The sequence below is a fragment of the Puma concolor genome, chromosome C1 (genome assembly GCF_028749965.1).
Source record: "Puma concolor isolate L17-30 chromosome C1, mPumCon1.1.hap2, whole genome shotgun sequence".
Classification (NCBI taxonomy): domain Eukaryota; kingdom Metazoa; phylum Chordata; class Mammalia; order Carnivora; family Felidae; genus Puma; species Puma concolor.
In genome coordinates this window covers 85,925,532-85,946,117 of record NC_141674.1, presented here as the reverse complement: position 1 = coordinate 85,946,117, position 20,586 = coordinate 85,925,532, and the positions used below count along the sequence as shown (strand labels likewise).

The following is a 20,586-nucleotide window of genomic DNA, read 5'->3' as shown; positions in this document are numbered from 1 at the left end:
ACCCACAAAGTACGAAAAGAAATGAATGCAATTACTTCTGTTATTTGGATCAGCTATGAATAACATTTACACAGTAACAAACACTACCAATTTAACAAAAATTATGTTATATTGGGAGGACTGGAGGAGGGGAAATGTATGTTACTGAGTAGGCGGTTTAAGACCACAGAATTCTCATCTTCTATGGTGTGAAGTCAATAGATGATTCCCTAATCAGTACGTGAAAAGATAGCATAAGCAGATTTTTGGACATATACCAAGAAATAGTTAAAACAGCAATATCTGTTTCTCATCCATTTCTTACGTACAGATGATGGAAATCTCCCTGGCATGTTTGTGTAAGAAGGGGTATTCATCAAACAAGTCCTGGAACTCTACAACAGAACTGGCCTGGTAAGGGAGCTGCTGTGGTTGCCCCAGAACCAGCTGCATCCATTGTGGCCAGGAAACTCCTGCTGTTAAAACTCACCCCAGAATATATTGCCTCTGCTGTAGTCAGACCAGCAAAAATGAACTGTAGCCACCCAGCCAGTTTCCCCACATTCTTTGCTTCTAAATCAAAGCACATGATTAGTAGAACCTTAGCCACATTCCTCAGTTCTGTAGCAAGGGAGGTTGGGACTTTTCCCCCTAATTCTACTTTGGCAAAGTGGAGCTCACTAACGTGAAGGATGATCAGACTATGAGAGGGCACTATACAGTGCCTTGTCTCTTCCTTTTCTCTCACCCATTATGTCCCCAAATCACTGAAATTCTGTCTAAAATGCTTCATAAATAGGTCGTGAATCCATTCACTTTTTTTTCTTTCCCTGACATTTCTCTAGATTAAGTCACTTCAACAATGTGTAAGTTGGTCTCACTTTATATTTGTATTGCCTCTTTAGATGAGAGCATAGGAAATAAGCTAGAAAAGGAAAAGAGAGAGAACCTTGGAATTTGTGGGTTTCATAGAAATACTGTCAAATTAAAATGTAACGGTAGACAGTGCTAAAGGGAGCGATAAATCTAAATTGTTTCCAAAGAGACAATTTAGTACTTTTCTTAACAGAAGCAAAACTCCTCCCGGCACCTTAATGTTGCTGTATGAACATATTCAGGGAAGCCATTTTATGTGATGGTACAGACACTCTGGATAGGAGATTAGAGTTCAGGTTCTGTGATCTTTGCTCTTTCTGTGGTCTTAAGTGGCCCCATAACTCTGAGTTTATTTGTTACAGAAGCATTAGAGAATTTCTATGGAATAATCAGGCATTTTTTAAGTGCTTTTAGCACTAAAATTGGGGCACCTGGGTGGCTCAGTCAGTTAAGTGTCTGACCAGCTCAGGTCGTGATCTCTCTCTACCCCTCCTCCATTCTCTCTCTCTTTCAAAAAAATAAACATTAAAAATATTTTTAAAAATTAATAAAAGCACTAAAATTGCCAGTGTCCAAATAACTAAACAAATGATGGTCCACCTACACACCAGAATGCTATGTAGTCATTTAAAAGGATGGGGCGCCTGGGTGGCTCAGTCGGTTGAGCGGCCGACTTCGGCTCAGGTCATGATCTCACAGTCTGTGAGTTCGAGCCCCGCGTCGGGCTCTGTGCTGACAGCCCAGAGCCTGGAGCCCGTTTCAGATTCTGTGTCTCCCTCTCTCTGACCCTCCCCCGTTCATGCTTTGTCTCTCTCTGTCTCAAAAATAAATAAACGTTAAAAAAATAAAATAAAATAAAAGGATGGTATAACTCTATACTAACATGAAACAATTTCCAAGATATTCTGAAGAAAACACAGTATAGAAAAATATACATAGTATGCTAGCATTTTGTGTGTATGTGTGTGATGGCATGTGTGTGTGTGCTTTTCATGAATGTAGGCATATTTATGTTTGTAACTTCACAGGCCACCTTTGGAGGGCTCCCAAATAAGTGGCCATAGTGATTGCCTTCAGAGAAGAGAACTAAATCGCTAGAGGTGGGCTTAGGTGAGGATTCATTATCTTTTGAATTTTGGTCCATGTGCTTATATTACCAACTCAAAAAATATTTTTTTAATGTTTATTTGGTTTTGAGAGAGAGAACGCACGTGCATGCTAATCGGGGAGGGGCAGAAAGAAGGGGAGACAGAAGATCCAAAGTGGCCTTTGTGCTGTCAGCAGAGAACCCAATGTGGGGCTTGACCTCACAAACTGTGAGCTCAAGACCTGAGCCAAAGTCAGATGCTCAACCGACTGAACCACCCAGGCACCCCCATAATTATTTTCAAAGAACCCAGAATTAACTCCTACCTATGAAGGCTGAAGAGATAAAGGTTGAGAGAGAATTAAATTTGAGCCTGGATGCAGCAGGAGCTTGGGGCTCCCCTTTTACCCATACTATTCTATATCTTTACTTTTCTTCTTTTCTGAAGCATTTACCTTTAGTTTAAATATTTACAGATCTATCGTTTACCACGTAGGGTTTTTGTTGTGCCGTACATTCTCAAGTTTTCAAGTTTCTCTGCTGGGAACAGATAAATTCTATTAAATATTCCAAATGTGTAAGTCATGAAAAATGGAAGGACTTTCAATAGGAGTTCTTTATATCTGCAGCTTACAAATAGTTCTACCTGATAGTTTTATAACACCCCATATACAGCATTTTGCAGTGTACAGAATGCATGCACATACGTTATCACTTGATCCTTTGCACAGAAGCTCCATGTGATTCTTGCTATTCTCAGCTTTGTCCAAGATCTAAAATTAGAACTAGGCTGACATTACATTTCACTTGGTTACAAGTCTGACTGAGGATTTTAATCATCTGAAGCCACATGGAAAACAATTCTCCCTGAAATCCTCTTTCAGCTGATAACCACTAACTTTGGGCATGTCAGCTTCTGCGTCCTCTGACAGTGGTAAGTATTTTTCCAAAACACTTCTTTCCTATTCTTCACATGGAAATAGATTGCTGATGATGCCTTTACTGGGTCTGAATCTGCTGGAATGCACAACTGAACTTGGAATTGAATTTACAAGTCTCTTTTGGGGTCTCATAGTCATTCATGTAATTGTCTTCCTCTGGAAGATGGATTTCTGTAAAAGTTAAGCATTTTTTTTTTAGTTTAGTTTTTGTTTGTTGTTTTGTTTTTTGTTTTGCTTTCTTTTGCCCTTAGAAAGCAGACTCTCCCAGTTATGTCCTTGCCATACTATGCGCTTTTGTGTTATGGTAGTCATTGGAGGGAACACAATCCTATGCTAGCAGCAGAAATACATATGTTATTACTGACTTGTTTTCCTCGAAGGGGAACTGGTTGCTGGTAAAGGAAAACTGATGGCTGGATCAAGTTTAATGACAAACTGAGAAACCTAATTAGCATATGAGTGGTTATATATGTTTAAAAAATACACATTCACATGTAGATACCTGATAGTTTAAAAAATGTTTTCTTATTTGATAAACACTTCAACCTTATTCAATTCTGAGACAATAAATTGTAGGTTCACTGTGATGTACCTAGGGGTTTGGATTAGGCGGCACCTGTATGCCAAGGTTTCTTGCTGGCAAAAAGATCTTGCAACCTGTTCCTATGCTAATTGTGCAGGCATTGCTTAAAAGTAGGGACCCTCTCCTAATAATTTGCTGAATATTGGCAATTATATATCCATCCTAAAATTGTAAACATTTTTTCCTCTGTAATGGAGTTTTTCTCCCACCCCTGTCTCTCTCTCTCTCACATTGCATAGTTTTCGTTTTTTTGCACTGCATACTGCTAAAGAAATTAATAATTTAGAGGAGATTAATAATGAAAAGCAGTATTCTCTGCCCCTTTTCTGTCACTCTAGAAGTGACAGGATTTTGTTTTCAGTAGTCACCATCTTTGTTCCTGTTGTTCAAGGGGGGTTATTATTGATCAACTTTAGGCATAATCTACGGAACTTCATTATGAAAGATGATGCTCAAATTCACTTACACCCTTCTAGAGTTATATTCTTAGTTTTAGATTCTCTCTTGATTACCTTTAGAACTTTAAACAAATACTTAAGTCTAGTTCTCATTCCATAAAATAGAGACAGTATCTATGACTCCCCACTTTGAAGATGTGGCTTTTGGTGTTCTTTCCTCTACAGCTCCATTTCCTTCTTTCACATTCTGTTAAAGCATTTATTCTTATTTTTATATTTTCAAGATGTATTATACTTACTACATTCTGCTCTTTAGATGTAAACATGTCTTCCTTGCTTTGTCATGGGTTGATTTATTTCAAAAGTTGATTTCTATCACTCAGAGAAGAAACTTTGTACCCTTAGAAGTCACTCCCCATTTCCCCCTCTGAAAAGCCCCTGGATATAACTAATCTACTTTTTTTCTTTTCTCTATGGATCCCATATACATGGTCTTCTGTGTCTGGTTTCTTTCACTTAGTATACTTTCATTCAAAGTTCGTCTACAATGTAGCATGTATCGGAACTTATTCCTTTTTCGGGAGAATAATATTCCATTGTATGCATATACCACATTTTGTTTATCCATTGTCAGTTGACAGCCATTTGTTTCCACTTTTTGGCTATTGTGAATAATGCAACTTCAACATTCGTGTGCAAGTTTCTCTGTGAGCATACGTTTTCATTTCTCTTGGGTATAAATCTAGGCGTGGATCTTTTTCTATGTTATACTTTCCATTTTTTCCTATTTTTATGTTAGGTGTGCCTCTTATAAATAATACACAGGATTTTGTATTTTATTTAATTGGACAATCTTTATATATTAAACTATGGCATTTAGTAGTCAGGGAAGTATAAATTTTTTTTTTTTTTTCAACGTTTATTTATTTTTGGGACAGGGAGAGACAGAGCATGAACGGGGGAGGGGCAGAGAGAGAGGGAGACACAGAATTGGAAACAGGCTCCAGGCTCTGAGCCATCAGCCCAGAGCCCGACGCGGGGCTCGAACTCACAGACCGCGAGATCGTGACCTGGCTGAAGTCGGACGCTTAACCGACTGCGCCACCCAGGCGCCCCATAAATTATGACCATAATGAGATTTTATACAGCAGTGTGTTGGTGAGGATGTACATCAATGGAAACCTTGTATAGTTGTAGTAAGAGTATAAATGGGCACAGTCACTTTGGAAAACAATTTGGCTCTATCTCATAAATTTGAACATGCACATTCACTGTGATCCAGCAGTTCAAGTCCTAGGTGTATACCCAATAGAAGCAATACCCACTTGAGCACCATGAAGATAAGGAGAAGAATTTGGGGAAAATATTGCTCATAATAGCAAAACTCTGGTACCCAAATATCCATATTCATTGGGATGGAAAAATTAAATCATGGCATAGTCATACATTTTGGAGATCATGGCTTCCATCAGTATATAAAATGTTCTACTTCCTTTATGGAGCTATATATTTCCCATGATATGGATGTACTATAATTTATTGATTAAAGGTTCTATTGCTTCCAATCTTTTGCTTTTATGAAAAACACTGAAGTGAATAACTTTATAATATGTAATTTTACAATTGAAAATATTTGCAGTACAAATTCTTATGAATGTGAATGTGCATTTGTAAGACTGATAGATATGACCGAATTTCTCTCCACAGAGAATAACAAATATGGCCACCTTTAGTGTATAAAAGTACCTGTCCCCCTACACTGTTGCATATTTCACTTCTTCCTTTCCAAACTTTATACGTTTCTATTTGCTTCTTTTGCCTTACAGCATTCCAGTAAATGTTGAATAGTTGTGATTGTGGACATCTTTGACTTCCTGAATTTGGAAGGAAATGATTAATTGTGGATCATGTTCTTTCACTATTGCTAATGCAATTTGAAGAAAAAATCAATACAATTATTTGTAAGGCAAAGAATATTCCATCAAATGAATCTACCATAATTTACATAACCAATCCCCTATTTTTATTTTCCTTTCCTTTCTGAGATTCAGGTCACAATCCTCAATATTACATCTATCCCTTTGCAATTTATTTTAGAAGAGCCAGTAATCCTAGTATAATGCCACTTAACTGAATTCCCGCCTGTGCCTATAGCATCTAGATTAAGTAGATCTCCCAAGACGCTGGTCTTAAATTTATATATCTGTTACTTAGCCATTTTCATATAACTGGGCACGTAAACTAGTTGCAGTTTTTCATTATTGCAAATTACATAGTAACAAAGGAAGTTGACTTGGCTTCAATTCCCACCTCTGCCACATATTAGATATGAGACCTTGAACAAATTGCCCATCTTCAAGGCTCAGTTCTCTCATCTGTATATTACAGACAATGAAAGCACCCATGTCATAGGATTTTTAAGAGGATTATTAAATGAGACATGATATGTAAAGTGTATAAATAATTTTGGGAACATGGAAAGTGTTCAGTAAATATACGCTACTGGGATCATTTTGGAACTTTGTGAATGTTCTGAAACACATTCTTTTTTCCCCCTCTGGAACAATTAGGTCCTTTTTGAGATGGCATCTGTGATTCAGCTATTCAGAACCTAATGAAGTTGGTGACTCTGTGACAATGTGGAGAAATCATGTCAGAAAATGTGGTTTGTACTGGAGCTGTCAATGCTGTAAAGGAAGTTTGGGAAGAAAGAATAAAGAAACACAATGAAGACCTGAAGCGAGAGAAGGAATTTCAACAGAAGTATGCTTTAACATGTTCATTATTTTGAATTAGTGAAAATTCAGAACATCATCATTCTAGAAAAGAGCACTTATTAAGTGCCTTATTGTTGAATTTGATAGAGATTTTTATTTACTGAAAAGTCAAAATATAACTAACAGGGATATCCCTGACTCAATTAAGTGTGACTATGTGATGGTGGCCACAAAAAACCCAACTGTCTGTATGTAGTTGGGGCACCAGGTGGCTCAGTCGTTAAAGCATCTGGCTCTTGATTTAGGCTCATGTCATGATCTCCCAGTTCATGAGATCCAGTCCCGTGTCGGGCTCTGCACTGTCAGTGCAGACCCTGCTTGGGATTCTCTCTCCCTCCCTCTCTCTGCCCCTCCCCTGCTGGCACTCTCCCTCTCTCTGTTTCTCTCTCTCAAAATAAATAAACATTAAAAAAAATAGTTATCTTGGGCCCTCATAGGAATCTGGTCAACATTCATCATAGTTTGATTAGCATCATTTAGTCTACTTTTCACTGATGGCTTGTTCAGTATAATAGTCCCTAGGTACTAAAACAGCATCTAGCAATGCTAGGTAGTATAGATTCTCACCTATTTGAATAGCAGCGAGTTTCAGCCAGGTTCCCTGTGGATCACCTGATTCCTTGATTTGGGCTGTACTTAAATAATTGGGCTCTCATTTCCTTTGCCTTCTTGAGATCTGCCCACTTTTCTGATTGGATGTCTCCAAAGTATTCTATCTAATCTTGCAAGAATACCCACTTTCCTCATGGATCCCTACAATTATCATTCATTAGGTCTCTTTCTAAATATTAAATTGTCTTTTGTCTTGCAATATATACAGATACTGGGCCATTATGTTGTACACCTGCCACTAATACAATGTTATATGACAATTATATTTCAGTGGAAAAAATGCTCTTGTGTCAGTTAGCAAATACCATAAAATTCAACTAAAAATGGCTTAAGGAATAGGGAAGTCCTGAGGCAAGGCAGTTCCAAAGCTTTAACAGCTTTAGAGATTCAGCTTCTTTTTATTACCTCCTACTGGTAATCTCAGTGTCTCAGTTTGGTTCTTAGGGTAGCCTCCCTCAGTGTCACAGAATGACTGGTGTACTTCCAGGCATCATAGCCAGACCTCATTATGTTATCAGAAGAGTGGAAACTATTTCTGTTTCTTCAAGAATGAGGAAGCCTTTCTGAGGTGTTTTAGCAAACCTCTCCTTCACCTCTCATTGACCAGAACTGGGTAATTTGTACTCCCCTAATGCAGTTCCATTCTAGGAGAATGAGACTATGTGATTGGTTTATATAAATTAAGATTTATACCTGGGTTACTTGGGGGAAGTATAAGTACTTGAAAATAACAGCTATTCTCCCACCAAAGAAGAGGGGGAAAGGTACGTTCTTGATAAGCAACTATTTTGTGTCCGCTATCTGTAAAAACAAAAATTCGGCTGGGGAAGGGCCACTCTTCCCAACCAAAGCCAGTCAAGAGAATAATGATGCTGACAACGATGAGGTAGCAGCCGTTTGTTGTGCACTTACTGTTTACTAAGTACTCTGCTAAATGTTTTATCTGTACTATCTCATTTAATCCTCTCAACATACTGAAACAGTGTCTTGATGAGGATTATATTGCATTATGAGAGATGGAAAACCAAAATAATATTTTCTACACAAGACATGTTAACTTTTCCTGGTACTTGATCTATGGCTGGAATAGCACTCCACTGAGTCAGATGGTCTGTGTTGCCCACGGTCAGGCTTTTATCTTGTTGCTCAACTGTGCATGACTTCCATTCCTAATGGAATGGATGTCACCCAATGGCCCCAAATAGATTCACCAACCTCAGCCAACATGTTTGATTCCAGCTAGCAGGAAGTGGCACACACTACTACTTCTGCTAACATCCCATTGATACGATACATATCTAACTACAAGGAAGGATGGCTAAATGAAGTCTTGTGCCCAGTTGAATTTAGAGCATCTGCTATTGAGGAAGAAGAGGAGTAACAGATACAGGGGAATGACAAGCAGTCTCTGCCACACATGAGTGTTCATTTTCTCCCTTTTAAAGAGACAGAAAACCTGAGAGATAGGCCTAATTCAAAGAACACAATGCTAATAAATGCAGAACTGGTAGTCCTACTCAAGCAATCTGACTCAGGAAGCATGATATTCACCTCAGGTCTTACATCTCCCTAGATTGGCCCTTTATATATAAAGCTACTCTTATGAAACCCATTATATTTGTATTCTACAATTATGATAAACTTGACTTTAGAGTACTCTTTTTAAATTTTTTTTAAGTTTATTTATTTCAAGAAAGTGAGAGCACCAGCAGGGAAGGAGCAGAAAGAGAGGGAGAGAGCAAGAATCCCAAGCAGGCTCTACACTGTCAGCACAGAGCCCAATATGTGGCTCGGACCCATGAACCATGAGATCATGACCTGAGCTGAAATCAAGAGTCAGTAACTTAGCTGACTGAGCCACACAGGTGCCCCGAGAGTACTCTTTTTTTTTTTTTTTTTTTAATTGATTGATTGATTTTGAGAGAGAGAGAACAAGAGCGAATGAGCAGGGGAGGGGCAGAGAGAGAGAGAGAGAGAGAGACAGAGAATCCCATGCAGGTTCCTTGCTGTCAGCACAGAGCCCGATGTAGGGATTGATCTGACAAACCATGAGATCATGACCTGAACCGGGATCAGGAGTCAGATACTCAACCAACTGAGCCATCAGGAGCCCCAACTCTAGAGTATTCTTAACAAATCATTTCCTTTTTAATTTTTTTTAATTTTTTTATTTTTTTTTTTAACGTTTATTTATTTTTGAGACAGAGAGAGACAGAGCATGAACGGGGGAGGGGCAGAGAGAGAGGGAGACACAGAATCAGAAACAGGCTCCAGGCTCCGAGCCATCAGCCCAGAGCCTGACGCGGGGCTCGAACTCACGGACCGCGAGATCGTGACCTGAGTCAAAGTCGGACGCTCAACCGACTGAGCCACCCAGGCGCCCCATCATTTCCTTTTTTAAAACAGTGGGCGGGAATCGTGACTTGCTTCTAAACTCCTGAATGTCACCTATCATACGTGTTTAGTTAAGAACCATTTAATTTTAGTAGCTTCAAGTTCTTTCTGTGCAAAACAGACAAGGGGTAAAATGATTAAGAGTGTAATCTAATGCTGGGGCACCTGGGTGGCTCAGTCGGTTGAGCTTCTGACTTCTGCTCAGGTCATGATCTCACGGTCTGTGAATTCGAGCCCAGCGTCAGGCTCCTTGCTGACAGCTTGGAGCCTGGAGCCTGCTTCGGATTCTGTGTCTCCCTCTCTCTCTGCCCCTCCCCCACTCATGCTCTGTCTCAAAAATAAATAAAAACATTACAAAAACTTTTAAAAAAGGAATGTAATCTAATGCTTCTTCTCTAAGCTAAAGGTGGCTAAAGATTTAGTTCAAAAAGCATCAAGTTTAAACAGAAATTGACCTCATTGTCTTTTGATGCCAAGCTGCCTTGAGGAAATCAAGCATTTAGGAAAGTGTTGGTGTGACAAAATCTGGGAAAGTCTTTAGACTATGATAAAAGAGTTTCATAGGAGGTAGAAAATTTCTATGTAACATTGAAAGAACATCAAGCTTGAATTAAGCAGTGGATGAATTATAGAATACCAGAGCTGGAAGGGAACTTAGACATTATTTAATTGAAACCCCATTTTTATAGGCAAAGCCCACAGAGGTGGTATGTGTTGTCCACGGTCACCAAATTAAGTGATACATTCTGGACTTAGATCATAGAAATTCAGATCCAGAAATAACTTAGGAATCATTGTAGAGATGGAAATAGACTTGTTGAATAATAGCCTCACTGTAAACTCATTAAGGACGGAGCTTTCTGCATGCACAATGTGCAGCGTCGCATTTGGCATATAATGGTTGCTCAATGAGTTCTTTAAGTAAAAGGTTGGGGAACAAGACACCTGATTACACTTGTCATTAAATCTTGTTCTGAAATACATAGATCTCTTAGTGAGTATCAAGTAGTTAGCAATCATCATGTTTACTGTTTGAATAGTTCTAATTTTTAGAAAAGTGATGTAATTGAATATAAAAATTTTCTGGTATAGAAATAAACCATTTGCAACCTTTTACTAGTCATTTTCATAGCTTACTATTATTGTTATGTATATTTGCAATGTACCAAAAATCAATAGGAATGTATTCCAGAATGATGAAGGTTTTGTGCATTTTTATATCTGAAAAACAAAATCTGAATAAAATTGGAATGTAATCACATATAACTTAACTCTGAAGTTGGACTGTATTATTTGCAAGTCATTAAAAAGTTATTAACTATCTATGGATTAGATGTTTAATAAATGCAAGTCAAAAGAACAATGAGATACCACTTTGCACTCACTAGGATGGCTATAATCAAAAACATGGACAATAACAAATGTAGGCAAGAATGGCAAGGCATGAAGCCTCATGTGCTGCTGGAGGGAAGGTAAAATGGTACTAGCAATTTGGACCTAGTTTGGCAGTTCCTAAGAAAAGTTCAAAGTAGAATTATAATATGATGCAGCAATTCTACTCCTAGAACTGTACCCAAGATAAATGAAAACATATATCTACGCAAGAACTTGTTCACAAATGTTCATAGCAGCATTATTCATAATAGCCAAAGAGTGGAATTAACCCAAATGTCCATTAACTGACGAACTGATCAACAGAACAGTGGAATGTTTATTCTTCGATAAAAAGGAATACAGTACTGAAACATGTTACAGCACAGGTGAACTTTGAATAAACTTATGCTATGTGGAAAGACCACAATATTGTATAATCCCATAGAAATGGGAAGTAGATTAGTGGTTGCCATGGGCTGAGGAAGGAAGGAATGGAGAGTGACTGCTAATGGGTGTGGAGGTTTTTTGTTGTTGTTTTTTAATTTGTTTTAATTTAAATTCCACTTAATATGCAGTGTAATATTAGTTTCAGGTGTACAATATAGTGATTCAACAGTTCATGCAACACCCGGTGCTCATCTCAGCAAGTGCACTCCTTAATCCCCATCACCTAATTAACCCATCCCCCCATGCACCTTCCCTCTGGTAGCCATGTTTGTTTTCTATAATTAAAAACTCTGTTTCTTGGTTTGTCTCTTTTTTTCCCCCCTTTGTTCATTTCTCTGTTTAAAAGTGTTTTAGCAGTCTCTCTCTCCCTCTCTTTTTTTTAAAATTTATTTTGAGAGGGAGAGAGCATGAGCAGGGAGGGGCAGAGAGGTAGAGAAGGGAGGTAGAGAAAGAGAATCCCACTGCAGGTGCAGAGCCTGACATGGGGCTCAATCTCACACCTAACCCACTGAACCACCCAGGAGCCTTTGCTCAGTTATTTCTTAAATTCCATGACTGAAATCATGTGGTGTTTCTTTCTCATTAGCACATTAGCATAATATTCTCTAGCTCCATCCATATCATTGCAAATGGCAAGATTTCACTCTTTTTTATGGCTAATATTTCCTTCTTTATCCATTCATCAGTTGAGGAACAATTGGGCTGTTTCCAAAATTTGGCTATAGAACATAATGCTACCTTTTGAGTTAGTACTTTTGCATTATTTGAGTAAATACTTAGTAGTACAATTGCTGGATCATGGGATAGTTCTATTTTTAATTTTTTGAGGACCCTCCATACTGTTTTCCAGAGTGGCTGCACCAGTTAGCCTTGGGTATAGAGTTTTTTGAGTGATGAAAATGTTTTGGATCAGAGAGTGGTGTTGGTGAGCAACTCTGTGAATATATCCAAAACCATTGAATTGCATACTTTAAAAGCGTTGATTTTATGGTATGTGAATTATAGCTCAATAAAGCTGTTATTAAAAAAAAAAATTGTGACACTTTTCAAAAACTTAAATATAGGGCATTTATGAAAGTAATCATATTTATAATTCTTGCAAAACGAATCCTTTTTTTGATTTCCAGATACTACTAGTCAAGTGGTTGTTTTGATGGGTCACTTTTTACATAAAAGTGAATGCTACCTGTGTCATTATGGGTCAACTAAAATGTTTTCTGGTCTCTTAGGCTAGTGCGAATCTGGGAAGAACGAGTAAGCTTAACCAAACTAAGGGAAAAGGTCATCAGAGAAGATGGAAGAGTCATTTTGAAGATAGAAAAAGAAGAATGGAAGGTTAGCTTCATACAAGTACTATTTGATTTTCTATATTTTGCATTTTATGGGAGAGTTGAGAAAATGATTCTGAGACTGTGTGATTAAGTCTGGAATAGTTAGAATTCTCATTTTAATAATACACCAAATGAATTGGGGCAACATGAACTGAAAAGAAATATAACTTCACTTTTTTTTTTTTTTGGTAAAAATTCAATTTGCTGAAACTCTGTCTAAATTTAGGTCATTTGCAATTTTTCTCCTACTAATCCTACTAATAAGCAATTTCTCATTTTCCATAAAAAGATGACCATTTGCTTAACAAAAATCATACAGCTTTTCCAAAATAAATGCTCAGCTAAAACCCACAAAATGGAACAGAATATTCATTTTTTTTCGAGGTCTACCACCCAGTTCATATTCTCTCATAAACACACACACACACACACACACACACACACACGCTTAATTACATTAGGCACACTCTAATTTTTGTAAGGGCCTCTATCCCTTGGGTCAGTGTTTATGTTCATACATATAGGTATGATTAGCTAAGGGTGTAGGTCCTTTATTTTCCCTTTTGGCTACTTTAGGTTGAAAGAGAAAAGGCAAAGAGTTCAGAATAGTTGAAACTCTTAAAATCTTTAAATTAAAAAAAATCTGTAAAAACCTTTTATAAAATATTTCAAAACAGAAGGGGAAGAGGGGCGCCTGGGTGACTCAGTCAGTTGGGTGTTGCTCACGTCATGATCTCGCAGTTTGTGGATTTGAGCCACGACAAGCTGACAGCTTGGGGCCAGGAGCCTGCTTGGGATTCTGTGTCTCCCTCTCTCTCTGCCCCTCCCCTGCTCACTCTCTCTTTCTCTCTCTCAAAAATAAATAAACATGAAAAATTTTTTAAAAAAAGAAGGGGAAGAGAAGTTTGAATTATTGATTAAAATGATTTTTTGGTTTCTCTGTGATTTCAACTAACCATCATATTCTCATTTCAACTGCATATGTGTACTCTTAAAAAAGCCTAATACAACAACATCTTTAGAGCATAGCTCTATGTATGTACGCTATTGGCCAAAATACATTCTTTTTGTTTATTCTGATTGGAGCGCCAAGGTTTAGCACCCCCACTCCCAAAGTAAAGGTCTTAAAACTTAGAAGTAACACAAAGCACTTGGAAATATAACCATTTAGGAAAATTTGTAAGGAAAGTTCTTTTACAAATCAATCTCTCTACAATTATACTCCAGTGTGACATGATACTAAAATAATTTAAGTAATATAGTAATTCTGTCATTTCTTTTACTTGAGTTTAGACCCTCCCTTCTTCTCTACTGAAACTGAGTCAGCTGCAGGAATGGCAACTTCATAGAACTGGTTTGTTGAAAATTCCTGAATTCATTGGAAGATTTCAGAACCTCATTGTATTAGATTTATCTCGAAACACAATTTCAGAGATACCTCGAGGAATTGGTAAGGAAGATTGCTTTAATTTCTGTTTTTTACTGATAATTTTTTTTTTTTTTTGATACATGGAGTAAAGACCTCATCTTTACATAGCCCCGAGCCTTGAGGAAATTATAAACACCTAAATTGAAGGTTCCAGGGGATCCAAGCATCTAGGATTTACTGAGGTGATTTAAGATGAGAATTCAATGCAAGAAAAGTCTCTTTGGAAATATTATTGTATAGATTCTGGAAATGATATTTCTTGTTCAGCTAATCCTCCTAGAAGAGAATAGGTTGAAGGCAAGAGAGAAAATTAGAAAGATTCCTTAGATGAGAAAAAAACAATCCCCAAATGGAAAATTGACCAGGATATAGTGTAGATAAAGCAAAATGGAAAAAAAAAAAAACATGTATTTTTTGCTTATAGCACTGATAAACCTGCTCTTCATCTTTAGAAGAGGCAGGACACATACTGGGAAAAGAAGTGTGAATTTGCCAATACGAAACTGACAAGTAAGTTATGCTATAATACTTCATAACTGGAAACATTGTTTTATATCTATCTGCTCTCTATTGTGTATTATTTTTTGTAGGACTGCTCACTAAACTTCAGGAGCTGATTCTTAGTTACAACAAAATCAAGACTGTCCCCAGGGAACTAAGTCATTGTGCAAGCTTGGAGAAACTAGAACTTGCTGTAAACAGAGATATATGTGATCTTCCACAAGAGGTCAGAAAGATATAAATGCCTATGATTTTATTCTCTGTCTACTACTGGTTTACTTCTTAATTGTGTGATCATTAAAAATAACACTACTGAAGAAATGCTATACATTTTATTTCAGAAAATATTTAGTGGTAATCGTTTCCTGTTACTATAACATTTTTAGAGAAGTATCTATTTAGCATAAATATTGTCACAGTACTGACATCATTTGTGATCTCCTAAAAGGCCAGAGCAAAGAGTCTTTTTTATTTCTATTTCCTATTGAAGGCCCAGGCTAGCTTGTAGTTGTTACTTAGTAAATGCTTATTGGATGAATAAATGGTTATTATAAAGCACAATGTGGTGATGGAAAAGCTCTTTTGTTTACTAGTTGGTGTTTATACAGTGTTCCTTTTTTGAGATACAGCTGAAGTGGTAAGAAATGAATTCTTCAGTTTAGGAAGTGTTTCTTTGCTAGCTTCTTTGGCTCTACCAAGTAAAAACAAGGCAATGGGTTTGGAAAGCCTTCAGACTTTGCTTTGGTATGATAACCTTGTTATTAGTAAAGCCAAACTGGTCATAGAGATATAGACGCTTTCAAACATACTTCAAACATATTTAATGATCTTACAATCAGCAAAGAAATTTCCAAGGTGTTCTAACTTTGCAAAATAAACTTAAGGAAAATAATAAAACTCAAAGTAGAAAGACTATTCCCTTTTTCCATTCTCCACTCACTATTTTTGGTGAGAATATCACTTTTCCCCAGAGCAGTAAATATGTCACCAATAATTATCACTCTGGCAAGTAAAACACAATTTCTACATTTATATCTACTTCATCTTACAACAGTTCAAGTTAATGAAATGTATGCACTTGCTTATGATAAAAATGATGATACAGGGACAATTTATACTTATAAGAGGGCCAATAAATATTTTATTTCTAACTCTTGTGATTTTCTTTCTGGGATTGGTTCAATCATTTAAAATGCTGTATGAATTTGGACATGTCTGTTAACCTGTGTTTACCTTAATTTTTTCACATAAGAAATAGGTTTTATTGGAACTAATACTAAAGTAAGATTTGAGCCTGGGATCATTTCCAAGTGTGGCCTCTAAGTAGCTGTGTAGCCTCAAACACACCACTTTATATAACTAGGTCTCAATGTTCACATATGCAAAATAGAGACTGTCAGATGATAATAACATTTTTAATATGATAAAATCAAAGGGTTCTAGTATCACTGAGAAATCAGCAACAGGAGACTTCTCTCTCAGCCATTACACTGCATACATGTATACACACAAAACATATTTATGCCAGTGTAAAAACAATCTTTTTATACTCCATTCTAAACCGTTTGAAAAATTTTAAAGGTGTGATTTTGAAAAAGTGTTTTGTCCATGGCTTGAATTCTAAAGCCAGAGAAACATCACCTCCTAAATGGAAACTTCCCGCTTTTTTTGTATTACCCACAAAACACTGGGTGTGTATGTGTTTCATTTTGTTTTGGGTTTTTTTTTTTTTTTTTTTTTTTTTTTGGTGTTAAAATTGTGGAAGGAATCTCAACATTCCTGGAGATAAAAATAAAACAGAACTTGCCTAGATAAATGGAAAGTTTTTTGGAAAAGTTAACTAAATTTTTACTCACATTTTGAAACTTTCACTACAGGGTTATATGGCAAGAGGTTTGTGGCCTTAGGTCCATGAAAACTTGAGTGCACATCACCCATCATTTCCAGTTGCATGGCCTCTCTCACCCATTTTGTCCATAAAATAGAAATATGATATTCATCTTATAAAGCTGATGAATAAACTAGTGCTATAAGCATCCATGAATACATTGAGACACTGATGTTGAGAGAAAAAGGCAAGTTAAAGAGAAGTACACTATCAAAATCTTCAAATAAAAATATTAAACTTTGTAAAAACATATATAATAGTAATTATAGAAAAATATATAGAAAACATATTTGTGTATAGTAACAAAAAAACATATGCAGGAATTTTAAATACCAAATTCAGGAGAGGGGTTCCCTCTGGAAAGGAAGAAGGGAGGAGTACATAGGAGGCAGTCATATCAATATATATATATTTTTAAGTTTGAGAGAGAGAGCGTGCACGTGCAGGGGGAGGGGCCAAGATGAGAGAGAATCCCGAGCAAGCTCCGTGCCAACAGCATGGAGCCTGATGCTAGGCTCAGTCTCATGAACCAGCGGGATCATGACCTCAGCTGAAATCAAGAGTCAGTCGCTTAACTGACTGAGCCACCCAGGCACCTCTTATTTTTTTCTTAAGCTGAGCATGCTGGTGTTTGATATATTATTCTTAATACATTTTTATTGATGTTTTTCATTTAAAAAATAGAATTACCAAACGGTAAATCCTGTGATTGAGATAACGCATGTAAAGCATCAGGCACAAAAAAGAAGGCTCAATAAAGATAATAATATTTTCAAGCTTGGGTTTTCCCATACAAATCTCAGATACAGGATGAAAGGAAAACACAAGCAGGTTCTGCAAACCCTGGAACTTGGGTATTTGGAAGATAAGTTTTCTTGGAATAGATGAACTTTCTATACAAGTTTTTAATTTAACTGGAGGTTATTTAGCTTTATTTTTATTTCAAAATTAATTTATTTTATTGTGGACTACTAGGACTAAATAAAGCCCAAGTGTAATCTGAACATTCCTTGATGTGAAGTATCTCCTTTAGCAATGTGAGTGTTCTAGTACTTTACGTTGTGGACATTCACTTTGAAAAATTTTGCTTTCCTCTTCAGCTTAGCAATTTGTTAAAGCTTACTCACCTTGATCTGAGTATGAATCACTTTACTACAATCCCTCCTGCTGTGTTGAACATGCCTGCTCTTGAGTGGCTCGACATGGGAAGCAACAGACTTGAACAACTTCCTGATACTATAGAAAGGTAAAATAAATAATTTTCTATGCTATTGGATGTGTTGAAGCCATCCGTAATAAATAAGAAATAATAGACAAAACAAAGGGGACCCTACCTAATCAATCACAATAGATCCATGTAGTACTAATATGCTACTTTTTAACAGAATATTTTCATTTACTTAAATAAGCCTAAGGGTTTGGGGAGAGAAAAACCGGCTATCTGACGCGACCATATTGACATGAATATGCCAGACAATAACATTATTTAGTGCATGCCAGGCACTCTGTGCACTTTACGAATGTGTGAGGAAACTCATGTGGAGATGTTAAATTGCTCAAGATCACAGTGTAAGTGTGCAGTCTAGGTTTTGAATGTAGGCAGCCTGGCCCAGAGTCTGTTATGCATACTTGTCTTGCCCTAACTGGGCATATTAATAATTTCTGATTTTTCTCCTAACACTCTAATTCAGATTAGATAACATTTACAGCAGTTCTTTAAGAAATCCTATGCAAATAGTGAAGAATTCACTAAAATACATTGGTTTCTCTTCTACCACCACATGCTGAGAACTGTAGTGTAGGGATTGTCTCTGATGCAGTTTCCCTAATCAGGTAATGTGAAACCAGTTAACTGATATACTGGTTAAAGGAGATGTTATAAAAGATTACCTTTCTTTGATTTTAGGTTAAGAATCAGGGTTTTCATATTATGTATGGATTAATCACAGAAACCTCTTTTAATTCATCAGAATGCAAACTCTACATACATTATGGCTGCAACGGAATGAAATAACATGCTTGCCAGAAACAATCAGCAACATGAAAAACCTGGGTACTCTTGTTCTCAGCAACAATAAACTGCAAGATATTCCAGTGTGCATGGAAGAGATGACCAATCTGAGGTAAAAGTTGTAGACCCAAAAGAGACATGTTCCTTTCTGGTTGCAGAACAAAGTAATATAGAGCAATTTTATGAATTGATTTGAGTTCTCATTCATATGAATGAATATATTTAAAAATCTTTTCCAACTTTGAAATTCTATAATTACATAAGTAGGATTCATATAACACTGGTTAAAATTATTCAAGAAAGAATCCTTGAAACAAAAGTCAAACTGGCATTATCAGCTTTAAGGAATACCCTCGGTTGGTGACATTTTTATGAAAATCGCTTTGCAACTGCTAACAAACCTCATCTACAAATAAAAGCAAAAGGTATAAAAATAGTGCTTATTTTCCTTCTAAAAGACTACTATGGACACAGGTAACCATGTTATAGAGTAAATATGTAAGTTAATTACTCTCAGAACTCCCTCAAGTGTCTTACTTCCAAAATTTAATTTCCTAACAGAATGTAAGACATGAGAATTCACATCAAATCCTACAATTTCCAAAACAGAGTCATTCATACATTCATTTATTCATTCATTCATTCATCAATTCAGCAGCTACTGGGTCATGTAATCGATGGTGAAGATACAATGATAAATAAGACACAAGTAAGTCTGTAAAATATACAGAAACTAAGGGGTGCCTGGGTGGCTCAGTCAATTGAGTGTCCAACTTCTGCTCAGGTCATGATCTCACAGTTTGTGAATTTGAGCCCCGAGTTAGGCTCTGTGCTAACAGCTGAGTCTGGAGCCTGCTTTGGATTTTGTGTCTCCCTCTCTCTGCCCCTTCCCTGCTCATGCTCTATCTCTCAAAAATAAATAAACGTTTAAAAAAAAAATATACACACAGACACACACACACACACAGACACACACACACAGACACAGAAACTTTAATTTCATAGCATTAATTGTATGTTTGAGATGCCCTGGAATTGCTCTGGGAAGTTGAACTGTTCCACATTAAATATATGGTAGGAACTAACAGTTGCTTCTATAAGCTTTGAAAATAAGTTGTCTAAAGCTAGGTTTCTTCCTTCTAGAAAAGAAACTTAAAAGATTCTTAGGATTTATCACATCTCACCACGATGTCTGGTTATTGAAACCGTTTTTTTTTTTTTTTTTTTTTTAATTTACCATATTATCATTTGATCTTTCGCTAGGGAAATAAATGTTCACTTCTACGGCACCTATAAAAATACTGTTTTTTGGTGAACTGCTAGGTTTGTTAACTTCAGAGACAACCCACTGAAATTGGAAGTAACACTTCCTCCTAGTGAAAGCATAGATGAAGAAGAGGAACGGGAATTATTTGGCCTTCAGTTTATGCATATATATATACAGGAGTCACGGAGAAGAGCAGGTAGGAGATTTCTTTATAACACAAGCCAAATATTTGGTAGAAGAATGTGTTTATATATAAGTTCCTTTATAGATTTCTCATTACATCTTACCTTTTCCGTCAAATTTTGTCTCTTGGTCAATACTGTGGAAGGAGGGGCCCCTGGGTGGCTCAGTCAGTTAAGCATCTGGCTTTAGCTCAGGCCATGATTTCTTGGTTTGTGAGTCTGAGCCCCGCATTGGGCTCTCTGCTGTCAGCATGGAGCCTGCTTTGGATCCTCTGCCTCCCTCTCTCTGCCCCTCCCCTGCTCATGCTCTCTCTCTCAAAAATAAATAAATATTTAAAAATATATATATATTGTGGGAGGAAAAAAAAATGAAATTCAAATCTGTTCACAATTTTGATAAAGGCTTGGAGAGAAATTGTAAATATACAGAAAATTTTTCAAGTTAGAGACAGACAGGAAACAAATTTCTTTGGCCAAGCGCTTGAAGCACAACCAGATGAATGAAGATG

The 20,586-nt window shown here is 36.8% G+C and overlaps 1 protein-coding gene across 2 annotated transcripts in view; it reads left to right on the top strand.

Moving 5' to 3' along the window:
- The window catches only part of LRRC39 (leucine rich repeat containing 39), a 29,580-nt gene that overhangs the window by 5,806 nt on the left and 3,188 nt on the right, over positions 1-20,586 (top strand). Inside the window, exons 1-8 of one of the 2 annotated variants that reach the window (XM_025912140.2) lie at positions 2,724-2,876; positions 6,435-6,627; positions 12,698-12,803; positions 14,093-14,249; positions 14,819-14,955; positions 17,718-17,863; positions 18,588-18,740; positions 19,952-20,091. In XM_025912140.2, coding sequence (XP_025767925.1) covers positions 6,515-6,627; positions 12,698-12,803; positions 14,093-14,249; positions 14,819-14,955; positions 17,718-17,863; positions 18,588-18,740; positions 19,952-20,091 — 952 coding nt within the window. In that variant the 5' untranslated portion in view covers positions 2,724-2,876; positions 6,435-6,514. Of the gene's footprint in view, positions 1-2,723; positions 2,877-6,434; positions 6,628-12,697; positions 12,804-14,092; positions 14,250-14,818; positions 14,956-17,717; positions 17,864-18,587; positions 18,741-19,951; positions 20,092-20,586 lie in introns of those variants that run through there. The other variant, XM_086717679.1, reaches the window with a different exon arrangement.